General features: G+C 41.1%; 1 protein-coding gene across 4 annotated transcripts in view; it reads right to left on the reverse strand.

Moving 5' to 3' along the window:
* The window catches only part of MTMR12 (myotubularin related protein 12), a 54787-nt gene extending 37549 nt beyond the window's left edge, over positions 1-17238 (reverse strand). For 2 of the 4 annotated variants that reach the window (XM_044431190.1, XM_044431187.1), the window contains exon 1: positions 17022-17238. In XM_044431190.1, coding sequence (XP_044287125.1) covers positions 17022-17093 — 72 coding nt within the window. In that variant the 5' untranslated portion in view covers positions 17094-17238. Of the gene's footprint in view, positions 1-2836; positions 2841-16942 lie in introns of those variants that run through there. The other 2 variants (XM_044431188.1, XM_044431189.1) reach the window with 2 other exon arrangements.
* Between the last annotated feature and the right edge of the window lie 450 nt (positions 17239-17688).

A 17688-nucleotide genomic window follows, 5' to 3' on the forward strand; every position in this document is an offset into this window, starting at 1 on the left:
CACTTTAAAAGTGCTATACTGATAAAAATACAATGGTCAATGTTACATAGTAACTTAAGGTCACAGCTATGTACTCGTAAGTAGGCAATCTAGTAAACATCTTAATTTATCTGCTAAGTTGCCTTACACCAGTTTAGTAGAAATTGCTTTATTTGTGTTGAAAATCATGAACATCCCCTGTTGATGCTACTACGTCTGTAAGTTACTTTGAGAATGATCAAAGAAAGCTCCCAAGTTAAACAAGAATCTAGTACATGCTTTTTAACACAGCGGGAGCAAAAGGGAACGTGTGATCAGACATTAAGTTACCTGGGACAGATTTAACATTCCACTTGATACAGCAATCATGTATTCTTTGTCAACAGGATTGTATAGAGGTACATGATTTCCTTAGGGCACAGAATCAGCTCATTTAGATCAAGAACCACCACCAGATGCCTAGGGGTCATACTCATAAGGCACTGATGAAATGCTACATTATTTTGATGGTGGAAGAAAGCAGTAGAGCTAAATATTATTTTTTAAAAATATCTGACTCTGCTACTTCCATAAGTAGAGCATGTGCCTTGTATATCCAAGGTTTCAAGTTTAATCCCTGATATCTCCACTTGAAAAAAACCAATATTGAAAAATGTTTCTGTTCAAGGTTTTAGAGAGCCTCTGTCGGGCAGAAGAGATAGCACTGCCTAGACAGACTATAGGTCTGATTCAATATGGCAACATTTTATATTTAGTGTACTATCCCTTTTATTTTCCATATCCCTTAATCATTTCTCCAGAGTCCCAATACAACACCTCTAGCTTGTCTTCAAAAATCCAACATAACAAACTAATCAACCCTCCTTCCCTGAATTGCTCTTTCAGTAAAATTTGCTTTTTTTAAAGTAATTTTCCAGCTACATTATGCCAACACCTAATAAGATGAATGCAAAGATGCTCTTAATAAGCTACCTCAGTAGTTCTATCAGGGTTGTAGAACTCAATAAAGAGGTCAGTTTTTATGTTGTTCTTCCAACCATGAGAAGACACAAGCCACCCAACAATGGCAAGGGCACTACTGCATTGTTTGGTGGTTAGAGGGCTGGACGGGGGCCTTGGGAGATCTGGGTTCTAGTTCCCCCATCATGAAGCCCATTGGATGACTTTGGGTCAGTCACACTCTCAGCCTGACCACATTCACAGGGTTTGTTGTTGTAAAGATAAAAGGGAGTGGAGGAGGTCTATGTAAGCCACCTTGGGTTCCTCAAAGGAGTTGTAAATGCAACAATAACAGTCATCTAAAGAAACACTATACTTACAGGACTCAAATAAGTATAGTGATTTCCACTCTTTCTGGGTGGAAATCATGACTATATCTTCTTATTATTGATATTATTCATTGTATTATATATTATATTATTGTATTAAGGTTTGTTTGATTTTTGTATCGCTTACAGTTAAATATTGTATTGTTCTAATGTACAATTGTATTTTTATGAAATATGTTTTTTTGTTTTGTTTTTTGTTTTGTTCTATTGTAAGCTGCCCAGAGAGCCCTATGGGCTATGGGGCAGCATACAAATAAAGTGAAATGTAAAGTGAAAAAATGTAAAAATACACTGATATACATAAGTAGAAAGGTATGTTTGAACTCTCTGGTTCAAGCAACAGTAGATATGCTGTAAAATTTAGCAAATACCATCATAAATAATTTATTGCTTTAGTATTAATTTATCAGCTGTATCTGGTAATCTTATCCTCTGTAAAGTAAGGCATTTTATTGATCACTCAACTGTCAGCCCTTTATTTTTTCAGATACCTTTTCTGAGCTTTCTCTTCCCCTTCAGAGGGAAGGAGAAATTCAGATCAGCCATGATTATTCCTCCCCTTATAGCAGTTACATTATGGGCCACTATACCCAACTTCACCGCCCATTCCATTTTAACAAGTTAGGTGTTCCAAGATACTAATCTAAAGATCTTTTCACCTGGAAGAATATTGCAGTCCATATTTAATATGTTGTATGACATGAAAATACTTTTAGAAATGCTCAACATTTAACTGTTGGGCAAAGTAAATACAGTGGTACCTTGGCTCACAAATGCCTCAGTTCATGACCATGAACAGAAATTTTGGCAAACTCCGCTTTGGGTGACAATTGCAATCGCACCCGTCTTCCCTGCAAGGCACGATTGCAGTCGTGCTCGGGGGGGGGGGGCGGGGAGACGGCCGCCATCACACCTGTCTTCCCTGTCCAAGCGCGATCGCAACCACAACCATCTATGATCGCAGTTGCGCTTGGACAGGGAAGACAGGCGCGATCGCGGTCGTACTTGGGGGGGGGGGGGGCCGGGATCATGGTGGGGGGGGGGGGAGATGGCCGTGGCTGTGCCAGTCTTCCCTGCATGAGCATGACTGCGGCCATCTCCCCCCCAGTGCAGCACAATTGCTATTGCACAATTATTGTTTGGACTCTCCCTCCAAACAAAAACCTCCCCCGCCCATGGTTAGTGTTCTCTACTGTACTATGATTAAATTTGTGTGATAAAAAATGATTACAGAACAGATTAACCTTATTTACAATGAACCTTATGGGGAAATTTGACTTGAATCACAACCAATTTGGGTCATGACCAGAGTCCTGGAATGGTTTAAGTTCGTAAGCCAAGGTACCACTGTATATTTCTTTTCAGACACAAAGCAGTAAGAAGAAAATTGTATGTCTAATCACAATAGGACTAGAAATAAGTGGGTTAAATTTGTTATGTATTGTCAAATCATCTCTGATTTATGTCAATTCTGAATGAATGACCTCCAAAACATCCTATCCTTCACAGCCCTGCTCAGCTCTTGTAACCTCAAGGCTGTGGTTCCCTTTATGGAGTCAGTCCATCTCACAGTCTTTCTCCTCTTCTGCCTTCAACTTTCCCTGGCATTTTTGTCTTCTCTGTGAGTCTCGCTTTCTCACGATGTGTCCAAATTATGACAGCTTCAATTCCATCATTTTTGCTTCCAGGGAAAGTTCTTGCTTGATCTGATCTAGAAGCCACTCATTCCTCTTTCTGTAAAGCTCTCCTTCAGCACCATGCTTTAAATGCATTGTTTTTTCCCCCTGCAAACTTTCTTCATTGTCCAGCTTTCTCACACACACAGAGTGATTGGGAATACAATAGACTGGATGATCTTGGCCTTGGTCTCCAAGGAATCGTCTTGGAAACATTCGTTGGTTTCAAAGGAACCAATTTCTAGTTCGTTCACTGCTGCCCTTTCAAGGTTCAATTTTCTAATTTCTTGGCTGAAGTCTGCCTTTGAATTGATGACTGAGGCAAGGTATGTAAAATCTTTCACAAGTTTTATTTCTTCACTGATGACATTAAGTTGTGTAATTCTTCTGTAGTCATGATTTTGTTTTCTAAATATGAAAAGTCATGGTTATTCTTTTGCATTTTCTTGTTATACCTTCTTCAGGAGTTGTTTCAATTCATTGCTTTCTGCACATGAAATCTGAAAAGCTTTTGATGAATCTTCTACCAATTTTCACTCCTGTTTCCGCTGATCCTAATCCAGCTTTTCTTATATGTTCTATGTACAGACTGAACAGAAAGGAAGATAAAATATACCCTTGCCTATAGGAGACTGTTCAGTTTCTCTATATTTTACCATAGCTGTAGCTTCTTGTCCATAATGCAGGTTATACAGATCAAGACAATCAAGTGGTGAAGTGCACCCATTTCCTTCAATACCATCTATAGCTTCTTATGATCTACACAGTCAAAGGATTTGGTGTAGTGTATAAGATATAGACTGATCTTCTGAAATCCTTTGGTGTGCTCCAGTAGCCAACATAGGTTGTAATATGATCGTGAGTGCCTTTTTCTTTTTGGAATGCAACTTGAACATCAGGCATTTCTCATTCCATATGGGGAACATTCTTTCTTGAATTCTGCTGCAAATCACTTAGCTGTCATGGGAAATTAGTGCAATGGTCCTGCAGCTGCTGCACTTTTTTTGCATTCTCTTTTTTAAGAATTATTTTTCAAAATTACTGCAGAAAATCATCATTATTATAGAGAGAGAAGTGAAAGGGGAACAAGGGAGGGCCTCCAAAGCATCACCATAGAGAAGAAGTAGAGAGGCAGGCCTTCCAAAGCCAATTTTACTGCCTCACCCATCTGGAGAAAGAAATTTTTCCAGAATGTCCTTGTTGCAAAGAGGATGTGCTGCTCAGTTTGAGGGGAGGGGGCTAGAGATACTGTTTTTCTATTTTCATGCGGGTCCTGTACCCCTGAACCCCACAAATGTCAGCTATGTGTGGACGGTCAGCTATGTGTAATCTAACTTATATACAAATTTGACTTAAAGATTAATTTCCATTTTCTCAGGAATGGAACTCATTTGTAACCTGGGAACCACCTGTACACAAAAGTTGACTACAAGGCTAGTCTAAAAAAAACTTACAGGATTTCAGGGAGTTTAGGAGCTACTACTCAATTGAAGACTTGAAAAAGGAGTTTGTGGTATATTGAAGTGAATAACCAAATTACAGCTTAAGCTATATAGACAGGGATATAAAGCCTAATTCCTTCTACGATTAGCCATCTTTTCTCATGTCAACTATCCTAACTTCTAATACTTTCATAGTAAAATGTTCACACAAAATAATGTCAGCATAGCAAAGTATTACTGAAATATGTCAGTAAATAAAACTCCTACTGAAATCGCCTCCTACAATGTATTAGGGAATGCAGTTCACAATTATTATGGTTTCTTCAGCAGTCTTTACTTTCTTGCAAATATGTTTAACATAAAGGATTGGTGCATGCTCAATTGTTTCTTTCCAAAAATAATACTGTGAATTCTGCAGCACTTAAATTCTACTTATCATTAAAATTAGGGGGTTTCAGGTTAGTTCAGCTGAACTTATTATCAGTCACTTATGAAAACATTTGATACATAACCATTGCTGGGAACCTAGCATACCAACTTAGCCTTCCAAAAGACAAACAAGCCCAGATACATTTTATATGATTTGGCATAGCTCTATTTCTTGCCTTAGATACTAACATTAATAGCAGCCTTCTGCTTTACATTCAAATAGATATTTACTACTATATACTGGCCAAATCAATGTAAACTAGTCAGAAACAATGCAGTGCCAACAGTCAGTTGACTTGACTTTAATAATCCAGAACACCTTACTTGCAGTATAAATACATGTTAGCCACTGAAGACATAAAATGTCTGCAGTTAAGTTGCTAAATAAATTTAAGTTGTGTCAGGGAACAACTTCCACCTATATGCAGAAAGTCCCTGCTGCTCCAAAGCCCTTCACTGAAGCAGAAAGACTTTGGAGTTTGCCACTGAACACCAAGCAGTGGTAACACCTATCATCAAAAGCAGCAATCTTTAAAAAACGAGTTCAACTTAGCTTATAGCCTGAGCTGGCTAATGAAAGATGGCCCCTTCCCTCCACAAAGGACAGGGTCATTCTGGGTGATGTTAAAGTGTCCAGCAGCTGCTGCACATGTAACAGCCTTTCTTCATTTTACCATTGTTATGACAGTATGGATTTCCTTTACCACTCAATCTTGGAGTCACTTGGATTCCCTGTGCCATGAGAGTTATTATTGGAACAGGACAATTTGGGTCCAAAAGAATACTTCTGCGTAGCTGTGACTTCCACTCCATCTTGTGCATGTTTTATGCTTCAGTTTACTCTTTCTGTGCTTTGGTTGCTATCTGCTGAAGGATTCAAACACTGTTCCACCTTCCATGACCCCTTGGCCCCACCATAACACAGCTAATAGAAAAATGAAGACAACATTCGGTAGCACTACTAAATCTTTAATACTTTTGTTGTACTCTGAACTAAAACCTGGGTTGATAATAAGGAACTTATGGCACTATTCAGACATTATCAGGAGGAATATAGAATTATTCAGAACTCTAAGACTTAGGTCTTGCAAGCTCACACTCTAAACACAGAGCCTTGACCCCATCTCTTCATCAGCTGGCATGGAGAGAATCATGCTGTCTGACTCTGAGGCTGTAATTTAGCCTTGAAGGACAGGAAAAGGGGTGTGGCAGGGAGAGAGCAGGAGACTGGGACTAATAGTTTATGACATATCCAAACAGCGCTCTAGGGACCTTCCCTCCCGATCCAAAGTGCTACAATTGTACAGCCAAAATGGTCACCTAAATAAAATACGAGGCAGAGGGCACTGGACTGCCCCCTTAGGATGTCTATGCTATTGTATCATTCTTTGATATTTTGGCAGAAAATACATTCATTTAATAAAAACAGTTATAATAGCAAAACCATCTGGATTTCAAGTTCTCTTTATTGAAGGCAGTAATAGTCCCTTATTTAACCAGTGGGCAGAAGAACACACAACTGAACATGTCCTCTGGATGATAATCTTCTTACTGCAAGTAGAAGAGAGCGCCCCAATTTTAAAATTTCCTATGTAAAGAAATAGTTTGGAAAGCTAAATCTTCCATTTTCCTTATGTGCCCATGTGTTTAGTGTGCAAGGAGGCATTCTAATATGTAATTGTCCCACTTGGAAGACTGAATAGTACTGTTCAAGGGGAAAAAAGCATACAACTCCACTGCATATGAAGTTCAACACCAAGTGTTTTCTTTTTAATACTAAGAATGGTTGTGCAAAACTGGTACTGGTTTATCCAAGCAACTTTGTTCATAAGATTAAATGGTAGAAACAGAGGTATTCAGAGCAAAAAAAATTCTTGTAACTTATCCAATATTGTTCCAGTAGGTTTGTACCTGCAGAATGAGAGGTTAGAGCACCCTCTTTTACCCTTCCCCAAGGTGTCTTTCCTTTCTGACTAGCAAGCTTGGTTTATATCTTATTTGTAGCTTGTTAACTTCAACTTATGCTGAAATTAGAATCTGCCTATATCACCAGCTTCTCCTTACTTTAAAGAAAAGAGTGAGCTAGTTTTGGAAACATATTTTGTACTGTGCAACACAAAAATCCCTTGACAATAGGAGAGATATGAACCAGCAGGAAATCAGCCAAATATAAATGCCGTCAGCTCTGGACCTTGCATACCAGTGAGCTGCATATTGTGGGAAAATAAGTGACAGAGTAACCTTATCAGTATCTACTCCAGAGAAATGCAATTCCCTAAAGTTATAAGAATTAGGTAACAATCCTATGTCCCTTAGACAAATTCAATTTCCCAAATGCAATGCTGGAGTCAATACTCCAACCTCAGAGCTGGAAATGAGAACTCTGGCCTAAGAGCTTGTACAGAAAGAACCGTGCCAGCTGCTCTCCAAGACCAGTAAAGAGACCTTGGAGAAGGGTAAAGGGGGTGCTCAAGTTTTGGGGGTAAGGAAGGAAACTATGGAGGTCATGTTATGAGCTATGATGATGCCTCCCACAGCCTCCTTTCCTCCCACTCCCTCCACTTCTCTCACTCCAGCAAGACAGGCATTAAAGTTTATCTAGTAAAAATGCAAGACAGATGGATAGAGAGGCTGAGATCATATCCACTGTTCCTCCCCTTTTTCTATTGGTTGACCATACGCCTCTGAGTTTGGGAGATTCTGGCTCTCACTATAGGACTATGGAGTCTGTTTTTATTTTAAAGGTGACACAACCCTAATTTCACCATGTTAAGTAATTAACTAGTTTTTGCCAGCTGGAAAAGAAATAAAGACTGGGTCTGCATAACACAACAAGCAATGACTGTTTATTAATGATTGTTTGGCATATTGTCAAAACCCAGTCATGATGCCCTACCATTGTGATTTAACATGGCTGAGAACCACAGTAAGAAACAATGGTCTGTTCCAGGGTTCCTCTCTACCATGACTGTTTGTCATTAACAGTGTAGTCCAAATTCAGATAACACAATCCATGATGAGGAATCTCCAGAATAAGAGAGCATCTTGCCAAGAGCGGCCATTGCTGCTCTTATCAAGTGGCTTGCCAGAGAGCACAGCTGAGAGCTATTCAGCTCTTGGCAGCAGCACCAAACTGATCCCCTGCTGTGTCTGAGACACTTCCTCTCATGCAGAAGCTGGGAATCAGCCGATTGGTCCTGCCCCTTTTAGCAATGCCACCCAGCTGACTGCTCCCTCCCAGCAGTGAATCAGGCATTGCCTTGTCCACTCCAGAGCTCTCTTCTGGAGGAGGCGGCAAGAGTACCTGATTAGCTCCTCTGCTATGCTTCAGGACATAAGCCCTGTCCACAAAGCAAAGACTCTGACAGTCAGGTTGAGCTAAGAGTTGCCCTCATCATAGCTATCAAAGAGAATATCCTCATTCCTGTGGTGTCACCTGGGATACCACTAAGAGGAATGAGTTGTAAACAGGTTGGGAGGAGTAAAGCAACCAGAATGAGCTCAACTGTCTGTCAGGTTCATTGTGACTGTTTGGCACTTAATGAAAACTCATCATAGTAATTTGACTGATAGGCTGCCTTGACATGAAAAACTACCTAAAGTTTATGAAATGCAAATCTGTGGTGAATGCTAACTAGGCCTTCATCTTAGCTGGCATCCGAAATTGTGTTTTGAAGCCAGTTTTAAATCCAGTAATCCTGATTAGCAGCTACCCATGGTAACACAATTTTTAATGATAGAGAAATAAAGGGACAGGGTAAAGGAATCTATATTCAAGAGCATGCAATTTTACTGCATACTAATCGCTTAATGATTACAGGAGAAGCCAACTTCATCTCAACACTAACCCAAGGAGTTCTCTTTAGGAAAGCAATGAAATTAAGGATGTGTGAGGAATCTCAGATTTCCTGGCCTTGACTCCCCAGACTGTGGTCCACTTTGCAGCAGCCCAGAGTTGGAGTTCCTGACAAAACCCAGCGTTCATGCAGCACTCAATATGAATTAAGCCTCACTGACTATGCAAGCAGTGCCTAGGAACAACTGCTCTGTAAATAGCTGCAATTGTGCCAAAGAAATATCAATTTCTGAGCGGCTGGATGCTCAGTCAGGGCTCTGAGCATTCATACTCCTTCTCAGCTCTGCTCACATCAGAAGACCAGGCTGAGCACAAGAGGAAGCCATGAATGCTTAGAGGGAAGGATTCCAATAGGGTTCATCCCAACCCTAAATGAAACATATGTTTAAACATACCCTCAAGAGCTTAAAAACTGAAACTTAAGCCAAAAATATCAAGTAATAATGAGTGCAGCAAAACAAATTACAAAAAAATTACACAGCACAAGTTTCTGTGTTGGACTTTAAGCAGGGAGGCCTGAACTCAAGTTTGTGTTCATCTATGAGGCTCTGAGTGACCATGGGGCAGTTAGTTTGTCCAATATCTTCATATGGCTATTGTGGAAACAAATGAGGAGCAAGTATTACAGGAGGAATTAATTCCACAGATTTCTACAGAATTAATTCTACAGAACCATTCCATTATTTATTCCACAATTCCAGCTAACTCAAGTATGGAAAAACAAACGTGTCCTGAGCAAGCGCTGTCTGACAACTGCTTCACTCCTAGCGTTTTCCTTGTGCACCATTTTGCTCCCATTTAAGGAACTGAACTTCTCCGGGAATTGCCAGTATAGTGCTACAAGGTGACATAGCAGTGCTACCCCAGGGTAATCTTTAAATCACCTGAGCTTCACAGTGAAATCAGGGCAAGTTATTGCTGTAAAAAGTCATTGAACTAGGTAGCCGGCTCCTCCACCTACATGATTTGCTAAATGCTCTTTGTTTCACTATAAACTAAAATGGAGTTTTAAAGCAAGGGATCCGTTCACTGATTTTGCAAATGGATATATGTAGTGATGTTTTTATATTAAACTATAATTTGGGGGTGTCAAGAGTCTTATTTTAATGACCTTCAGTTAATAAAGGAGAATGAAACTAAAAAACAAGTATAACCAGTATGAAACTGGCCTGAGGGGCAAGTTCAAGTAAACTTTCTTAAAGATGCTTCACAACAAGCAAAACTTTGTTTATACTTTCGGCCTGTATCAAAAGGAAGCAGAACAACTATGTTTAAAGTAGTTTATGAGATCTTCAATAAAATTACACTTAGTAGTATTGCAACCCTGAAAGGCTGTATTTCTTTATTTAAAAAACTAAGTATTTTTCTGAAGAATTTACAGACCAGATTTGCATATACTTATGAAAAAGTAATTAGTGAAGTTTTCATAAAGCTGTCCAACTCTACATACAGTACATACCGACAGCATATACGAAGAAAGAAAATAGCAACTTGTTCCACCTATGACATTTGGAACCCAAAATATTTAACACTTGTTTAACACTACTTCAAACATCTATTGCAGACATCTCCCATGTGTGTCAAACCAAAACTTCTGCTACTACTGCTCACTTACTTCATTTTGCTAAACTAAACACTGGACCAACCAAAAAAAATCCTAAATGGTACACTATACATTCAACAGATCAGAAAGTTACAATACATCCTGAATAGTGTCAGTTCTCTTGTCAAAGGGTAAGTAAAAAGTAGATGAAGAAATCTATCCTGCCTCATACTAAACCTACTTCCTTTTGTTATGTGCTGCCAAGTCATCGCTGGCTTATGGTGACCCTATGAATAGAAGTCTTCCAAAGTATCCTATCCATGGCAGCTGTGTTCAGCTCTTGTAAGTTCAAGGCTGTGGCTTCCTTTAAAGAATCACTCCATCTCATAACTGGTCTTCCTTTTCTTCTGCTTTTGACTTGCTCTAGTATTCCTGTCCTCTCCAGGGAGTTTTCTCAAGATGTGCCCAAAGTATGGCATCCTCAGTTTTGTAATTTTTGCTTCTAGGCAAAGTTCTTCCTTGATATAATCTAGGAACAAATTGTTTGTCTTTCTGTTAGTCCAGGATATTTGCAAAGCTTTCCTCCAGCACCATGTTTTAAGCTCATCAATGCTTTCTTCATTGTCCAGCTTTTCACACCCATACATACTAATGGGGAATAATGGGTGTAGATAATCTTGGCCTTGATCACCAATGAAACCTCCCTACACTTTATGATCTTTTGCTGCCCTTCCAAGGCTCAGTCTTCTAATTTCTGGGCTACAGTCTCTGTATGAATTCATAACTAAGCCAAGATATGAAAAATCTTTCACAACTTCAGTTTTTTCATTGTTGACACTAAAAGTTCCATAGTTCTTCTGTGGCCATGGTTTTAGTTTTCTTAATATTCAGCTGCAGCCCTGCTTCTGCACTTTCATCAGAAGTCATTTCTATCCAGTCCTTGGTATCAAGAAATGTACTACATTGCTTTTCAATTTTATCTTGTGGCAAAAAGATCATGAATAGCAACACCTTACTACTTAGCTATGAGATGGAATACTGGTGGATGTGACATCTGCTTACCTAGATCCACATTCTCTCAGGTCAGCAAATATGCCTGTACAAAGGCTACAGAAGGCCCCCTACATTCAAAATAATATAGGGAGGTACAGTTTCCAATTACTTCCAAATAATCAGAAATACTTCTATGGAACAGGAGCATGACTAAACACTCGCATGAATCTCTCAGAGAATCTTGTTGCATAACCTGAATGCCTTTTCATTCCTCTGTGGAACCCAACCCGTATCTGAAAGAGAACTATGGTGTCTCCTCTACATATATCTGTTGCTACAGAAGTTATAAGGATGCAGAAGTCTTTTCCTCCCACTGGGGTTTTCCATGTAATTGTTTCATTTCAAACATAAGGAATCTAATCTGAGAATTTTTCTTGGAAAGCTACCTGATCAATAAACCTAAATCCAAGGAAATACTCAGTTTTTCAGAAATCATAAATATTTTATTGTTTATTCCCCTCTAGAGAAAGTGTTACAGATACCAAAGCACAGTGAGTTTAGAACACATACTTCTTGAACACTTTGAAATCACGCAACTATCTGTGGAAACAAGTTTTCTTTCTAGTTTAAAGTTTAAAAGCTATCAGTATTCCTATACTGATAGGAATCCTCTAAAATGATAGGATATTGTAGTCTTCTGCTTCCTTCTTCAGTTTCTGCTTCCTGAAAGGTCATAAGGAATGAGTGAAGTGCTTAAAAACTTCTTTTATCTAGGAAAGAGAGGGTGCTGCCGCAGTTTGCCCTTACTATTATAACAATTTCAAAAGTAGTACCAAGACAGAAATAAAGGTAAGTCAACTACAGACTTAAATATGTACCACATATATTACAAGCTGTCCATTGTACCATCACAGTAGCCCTGTCCAGTTCTGAAATAAGTGGGTGTTGGAGAACAGCACTAAGTGCTGCCATTGCCCTTTCCTGGCTTGCAAAATGACCTGACATTAGAGTGAGCATGTGACTCCTGTGTAGGGTACAAACTGCAATCAACACCAGAGCACCAGCCCTGCCCCAGTTCTCAAAGTAGTAAGTATGAAGAGCTGCACGTGTATGACGTTATCTCCCTTTCCAAGTTGGTGAAATGAACTAGAATAGAACATGTGATTGTCAGATTGAGATATGCAGCTTAGTCTGGGTAGCAGCACAATTGTGACTGGTGTGTACCCGAGACAAAATACAGCCACTAAAAAACAATAAACATGAGCTTAAATATTTCTTGTTCTGAATGAAGTACTGGCAATAGTGTGGTAGAAGCTAACGCACAGGAAGCAAGGACAAACTCCTATTGAATCCCATGTCAAACAACTGAACAAAAATCAAGATAAAAAAAGTTAGAAAAAGAGATTCACTGCTCTGAAATTTAACCTTGGGAACCACTGATTAACCATGCACTCCTATGAAAACAAGAATGAAAGAGGTTCTTTCTCTTCCAGATGGAAGTAAGCCTTGCCTGATTGGCCAATATATCTGTTCCATGTATGACCAAATCTAGATCCAATCAATTGTACATTGGTATAATTTGCATGCCACCATTTATTATCATCACCTCTTGCCTATGTCTTAGAAATATCAGAAACACATCAGCTATTCTATTTACTGATCTTTCACTCCTGAAAACTCACTCAATGTATCCTATATCAGGTCATCTTTTCCTCAAGACACAGTCAAAGGCAATTACACACCTTTAAATTATAAATCCACAGTTGCTCCCTATCTACATTCTTATCATATCCTTGCCCTGAGAGAAGGATTTGTGCCTTAGAATATCTTGTTTGCCAAACAACATACACCCTCATACAGGAAAAATAGTGTGGGATAGCCTACAGCATGGGTCCTCAACCTACAGCCTCGGGGCCGGATCCAGTCCGCCATGCCCATTTAGACCCACTGCATGCCGCCCATGCGCACGCCTGCCCCCACCCACCTCGCCCCGTGTGCAGGGAGGCAGCGGTTTGCTCGCTCGGAAAAAACAATCTCCAACCCACCTCGCCTAACCTTGGCTCGGCACCCGCCCACATGCACCATCCCCACCCCCGTGCCGGCCCGCGTGCACTGCCGGCACCACCTCTCCGGCCCACACTCAGCACCGGCAGCTTTCAACTGGCCCCCTGGGGGAAAAGTTTGAGGACCCCTGTGCTACAGTGTATTGACATGAGCAGCTATTACATGAAACAGGACCCTATTCCTTGGATTGTAAGGCTGCAGTTAATTGTTTACTGTAAGACATGTGTGAACAGGATATGCAGAGGATATGCAGCGGTAGCCTCTCTCATCATACCATCACAACACAAATTCTAGCTCAAGGCCAAATATAATCATACATCACCTTTCCTTCTCCATTCCATTCTAAAGTCCCTCACCACACCTGCATACCCAATTATAACCTTCTCATTCACATTAACTGGAAGCAGGAAAGAAGTCTGCAGAGGAAAGAGCAAGTAATTTATTTCAATCCCAGATCTATTCACAGCATTCTTTTATCAACTATGCCATACCCATCCAGCTCTCCCCCAAGCCAACAAGACTAACTGCAGGAGGCAGCAAGTCAAAGCAATTCTGGTTGTGCTGCCAGGATTTACTAGCAAAATTCCAATCAAATAATGAATTTACTTATGCGAAAAAACTGTAGGGAGAGAATGTACATCTGTATTTGTATCATTTATGGATCTTTCTCAAGCATATAGGCTTCACACAGTAAAGCCTTTCTTACCAACATGAAAGTTTACCTATTTTATTTCTATACTGCCCAATAGCTGAAGCTCTGGGCTGTGTACAACAATACAATAAAATGCAATATAAAATAAACAAAAGTATAAAATCCCCACAAAATTATACACAAAAAATTAAACCACATTTTAACAATATAAAGATCAATACATACCACTAGGACTGCTAAAAAACAGCAGGCTTTACTTCCACCCTCATGTGCTATTTAGAGTTGGTAAAATGCCTAAGCAAAGAAAGCAATCGTAATGTGACACTGAAAAAACAGTCGAGTTGGTACCAGGTGGGACTTGGTGGGGAGATCATTCCATAATTTGGAAGCTACCGCAGAGAAGGCCCTCTTACTTGTTGCCACGAGCGAAGCCTCTCTCAGAGGTTCTAATAAGGAGATGGTCTCAGTTGTTGAGCACTGTGCCCATGTATATTGTGGTTGGAAAAAGTGTTCCTTCAAGTATTGTGGTCTCAAATTATTCACTATCAATATTACTTGTCAGTATCCTTTCTACTAATATACATCCTTTCCTCATTAAGATACATTGTTCAGTGGCTCCCTGCAGTTTATCAGCAGCCAAATAAGGAAAACATCTCCATATTCTTGCCCTGATGGTATGAAATAGATACCACCTGATTTGAAAGCTGACTTAGACCTTTTCGAAGAAGTTTTTATACTGATATTTTTGTGTCCTTTCTGTATAAATATTTAAATACTTACAAGTATTTAAAGTTATTTCAATTTTATGCTTCTATTTTGATTCAAACCTTTATCTAACACAGGGGTCTCAACCTCACGGCCTGCGGGCCAATTGCCGGGAGGGGCGGGGCACGGGGGAGGGGCCCTGTGGCCTTCAAAGCGCCTGCGGCGCCCGGCCGGCCTCCGGGAGCGACGCGGGATGAGCAGCCCACCACCACCGTGCTGGTGGAATACTTGATGCAGCCCAGCCTCACCCAGACTCTACTTCCAGCAGCCCCCAGGTACATTGAGTTTGAGACCCCTGCTCTAAGAGATCTATATACTGCTTTCTTTAATGTTAAAGCCATAAACATGCAGTATTGTACAAAGTAGAGCAAATACGCACAATAAAAACACTAATCAGCAATAGCTGAAACCTGTACTATGCTGTGGGTTACAGACCACAGCTATTGGAGTGGAACTTTATGGCTCTAGGTCAAGACCTTTTTATTTACCCAATATTTTAAAGTTTACGTATTTGTTTTATTGATAGATCCTCAGTTGCATTTTATCTTGTTATGGTTTGATGCATGTATTATATTGTAAGCCGTCCAGAGACGATTCATATTGGACAAGATAAAAATATCCAAATAAATGAATACTTCAAGAAAATCCTGTTTTAAGAGATGGGTCTTGAAGAAAGAACTAAAGACCAGAATTCTGGGGCCCTGTCTAATGACAACTGGCAATACATTACAGAGAGTGGGTGCTGTAACATGAAGCACTCTACTGCCAGTGCTCTTGAGGCAAACCTAGGTGCAAGTTGTATCTACAAGAGTGCCTCCTCTGATCATTAATAGATTGTACAGGAGCATAAAGGCTGAAGTTATACAACTAGTCTCATTTAAGGTTTCATATGCTAAAAACATGACCTTTGGCTCTCTTTTGGCTCCCTCCCAACATCTTATTCTTTCCCTATGGAAATGAATGATGTAATTTCTCCATCTATTTGCATGGGATGAAAAAAAGCTGTACTGTTGAATATCAACGGCGGGGGGGGGGGGGCTCCTATCTCCATGCATAGGGTAGCTCATACCCCCTGCAGCTCCCAGAGATGTTGGTGCAGGGATGGACTTTGCTCCCATTCCATAACTTGTTGCAAGAAGCTCACCATAAGCACCATGCAAGGAAATTGAAAAATTGTCTAGCAGGCACCGTAGCCTTGCTTTGCAGATACAGTGATGCATTTAGGCTCTCCATTAGAAATCTGTCCTAAGTAAATAATGGTTGCCACTCTCTTAAGAAGAGATGCTACTGAAGACAATATTGCAGAACTGAAGTACGAACAAATTATGGCATAATGTTGATGCAGTAGTGTCCACTTGATTAGGCCTCTTTGATTCTACTACAAACCAAAAGGAACACCTATTTTTATGGAAGTCTGAGTGTGGAAATTAGAGATGAACATCATTACAAGTTGCATTACTTCAATTATTATTTATGCATTTGGTTGATCCAAATAGCTCTATACGATTTTCTTTCAGAAAAAATATTTTATTAATAACTTCACAAACACACCTTTTCCTTATTCAGTCTTCCCCTACTTACCTTGCCTCCTCTTCCTCTCCTGCTTCAAGTTTCACACTTAAATGCCTCAGCACAGTGACCTGTCATCTGGTACTCAAAAGCATCCTGGCCATTGATCATACTATATAATCAATAACTGATCTCTTTAGTATTCTTGAGTGCCTCACCTTTTCCTCTTCCTGACTATCCTGCCTTTCTCCTCCACCCAAAAGTATGTATTTTACACTGGAGCGACACCATTGCCACTGGGTTGTACCCACTATTTAGTCCTTTTTAGAGAAAACATATTGAAATACATGGGAATTGAGTTAGATTAATACAGGATACAAACAGAAATCTTATACAGCCAAGCCACCATCCTTCCTTGACAGAACCTCCACCCACGACATTTTTTTTTTCAATTAAAATGAATTAGGGGGTAGCTCCGCCCTTTCAGGGCAACCCTCTCCCCAAGGGGTGCGGTGCGGTGCGGGCGCACAAAGTCAGCAAACAAAGCATGGAAACCAGCCCAATTCATTAACCTAAACATAAGTTTACTCATCCGGGCAGGAACTCCTCTGAAACACCGGCGGGCGACCTTGAAGGAAGGAAGCGCTTGCGGGCGAGCCGACTTCCACCTCGGCCGCTCCCACGCATGCCTGCCTCGCCTGCCTACCTGAGCTGCCCCGCCACCCTCGCCATGTCCCGCTCCTTCTTCCCGGGCGCTCGCTTTCTCCTCACGCCAACCGCCTCACCTCAGGGCTGATATAGGAAACGAAGGACGGCTTGGCTGGCTTGGCCCCCGCGCTGGCCGCGGCGCCCAGCATCTCTCCCTCTCTCCAGGTCCCGGCAGTGCTGCTCGAGCTGGAGCTGGAGCTGGCGGGCGCGGGCGGCGGCGGCAGCTCCTCCCAGGAGGACTCCGCTTCGTCGTCGTCGTCCGCCTCCTGCTGAGGCAGCTGCCGCTGTTCTTGCACCACCAACAGCGCCCTGCTCCGCCTCACGTAGTTAATCCCTCCCATCACAACGACCGGCCTCGTCCTCGCCTTCGCGACGACACCGTGATTCTCCCGCACCCGCCTATTTCTGGAGAAACGCCTCTTCGCTATCGATCCCGCCGTTGGCCCAACGCCAGGTCAATCAAAGCAGTGCCCCGCCCAGCCAGCCGTCCTCTTTCCAGGGAATGGTCCGTCTGTTTGGTCCGTCGGGTGGTTGGTTTTGCGGAGGAGGGGGGGAGAGTTCCAACGAACCAATCACAGCCATGAAACCAGACCTTGAATTGACAGATTCGTTCTCCAATCAGTGAGCAGAAGCATGAGCGGGGCGCTGATGGTCGGGCTTAAACGGAGAGCGCTCTCTCTTTCTTTGCTGTCAGTTAATTGCCTTTCAGTAGCTCTGCTTGCTAAATCCGCACGATTCGTATGC

The sequence above is a fragment of the Varanus komodoensis genome, unplaced genomic scaffold, assembly GCF_004798865.1.
Source record: "Varanus komodoensis strain SLA01 unplaced genomic scaffold, ASM479886v1 scaffold22, whole genome shotgun sequence".
In the NCBI taxonomy this organism is placed as follows: Eukaryota; Metazoa; Chordata; class Lepidosauria; order Squamata; family Varanidae; genus Varanus; species Varanus komodoensis.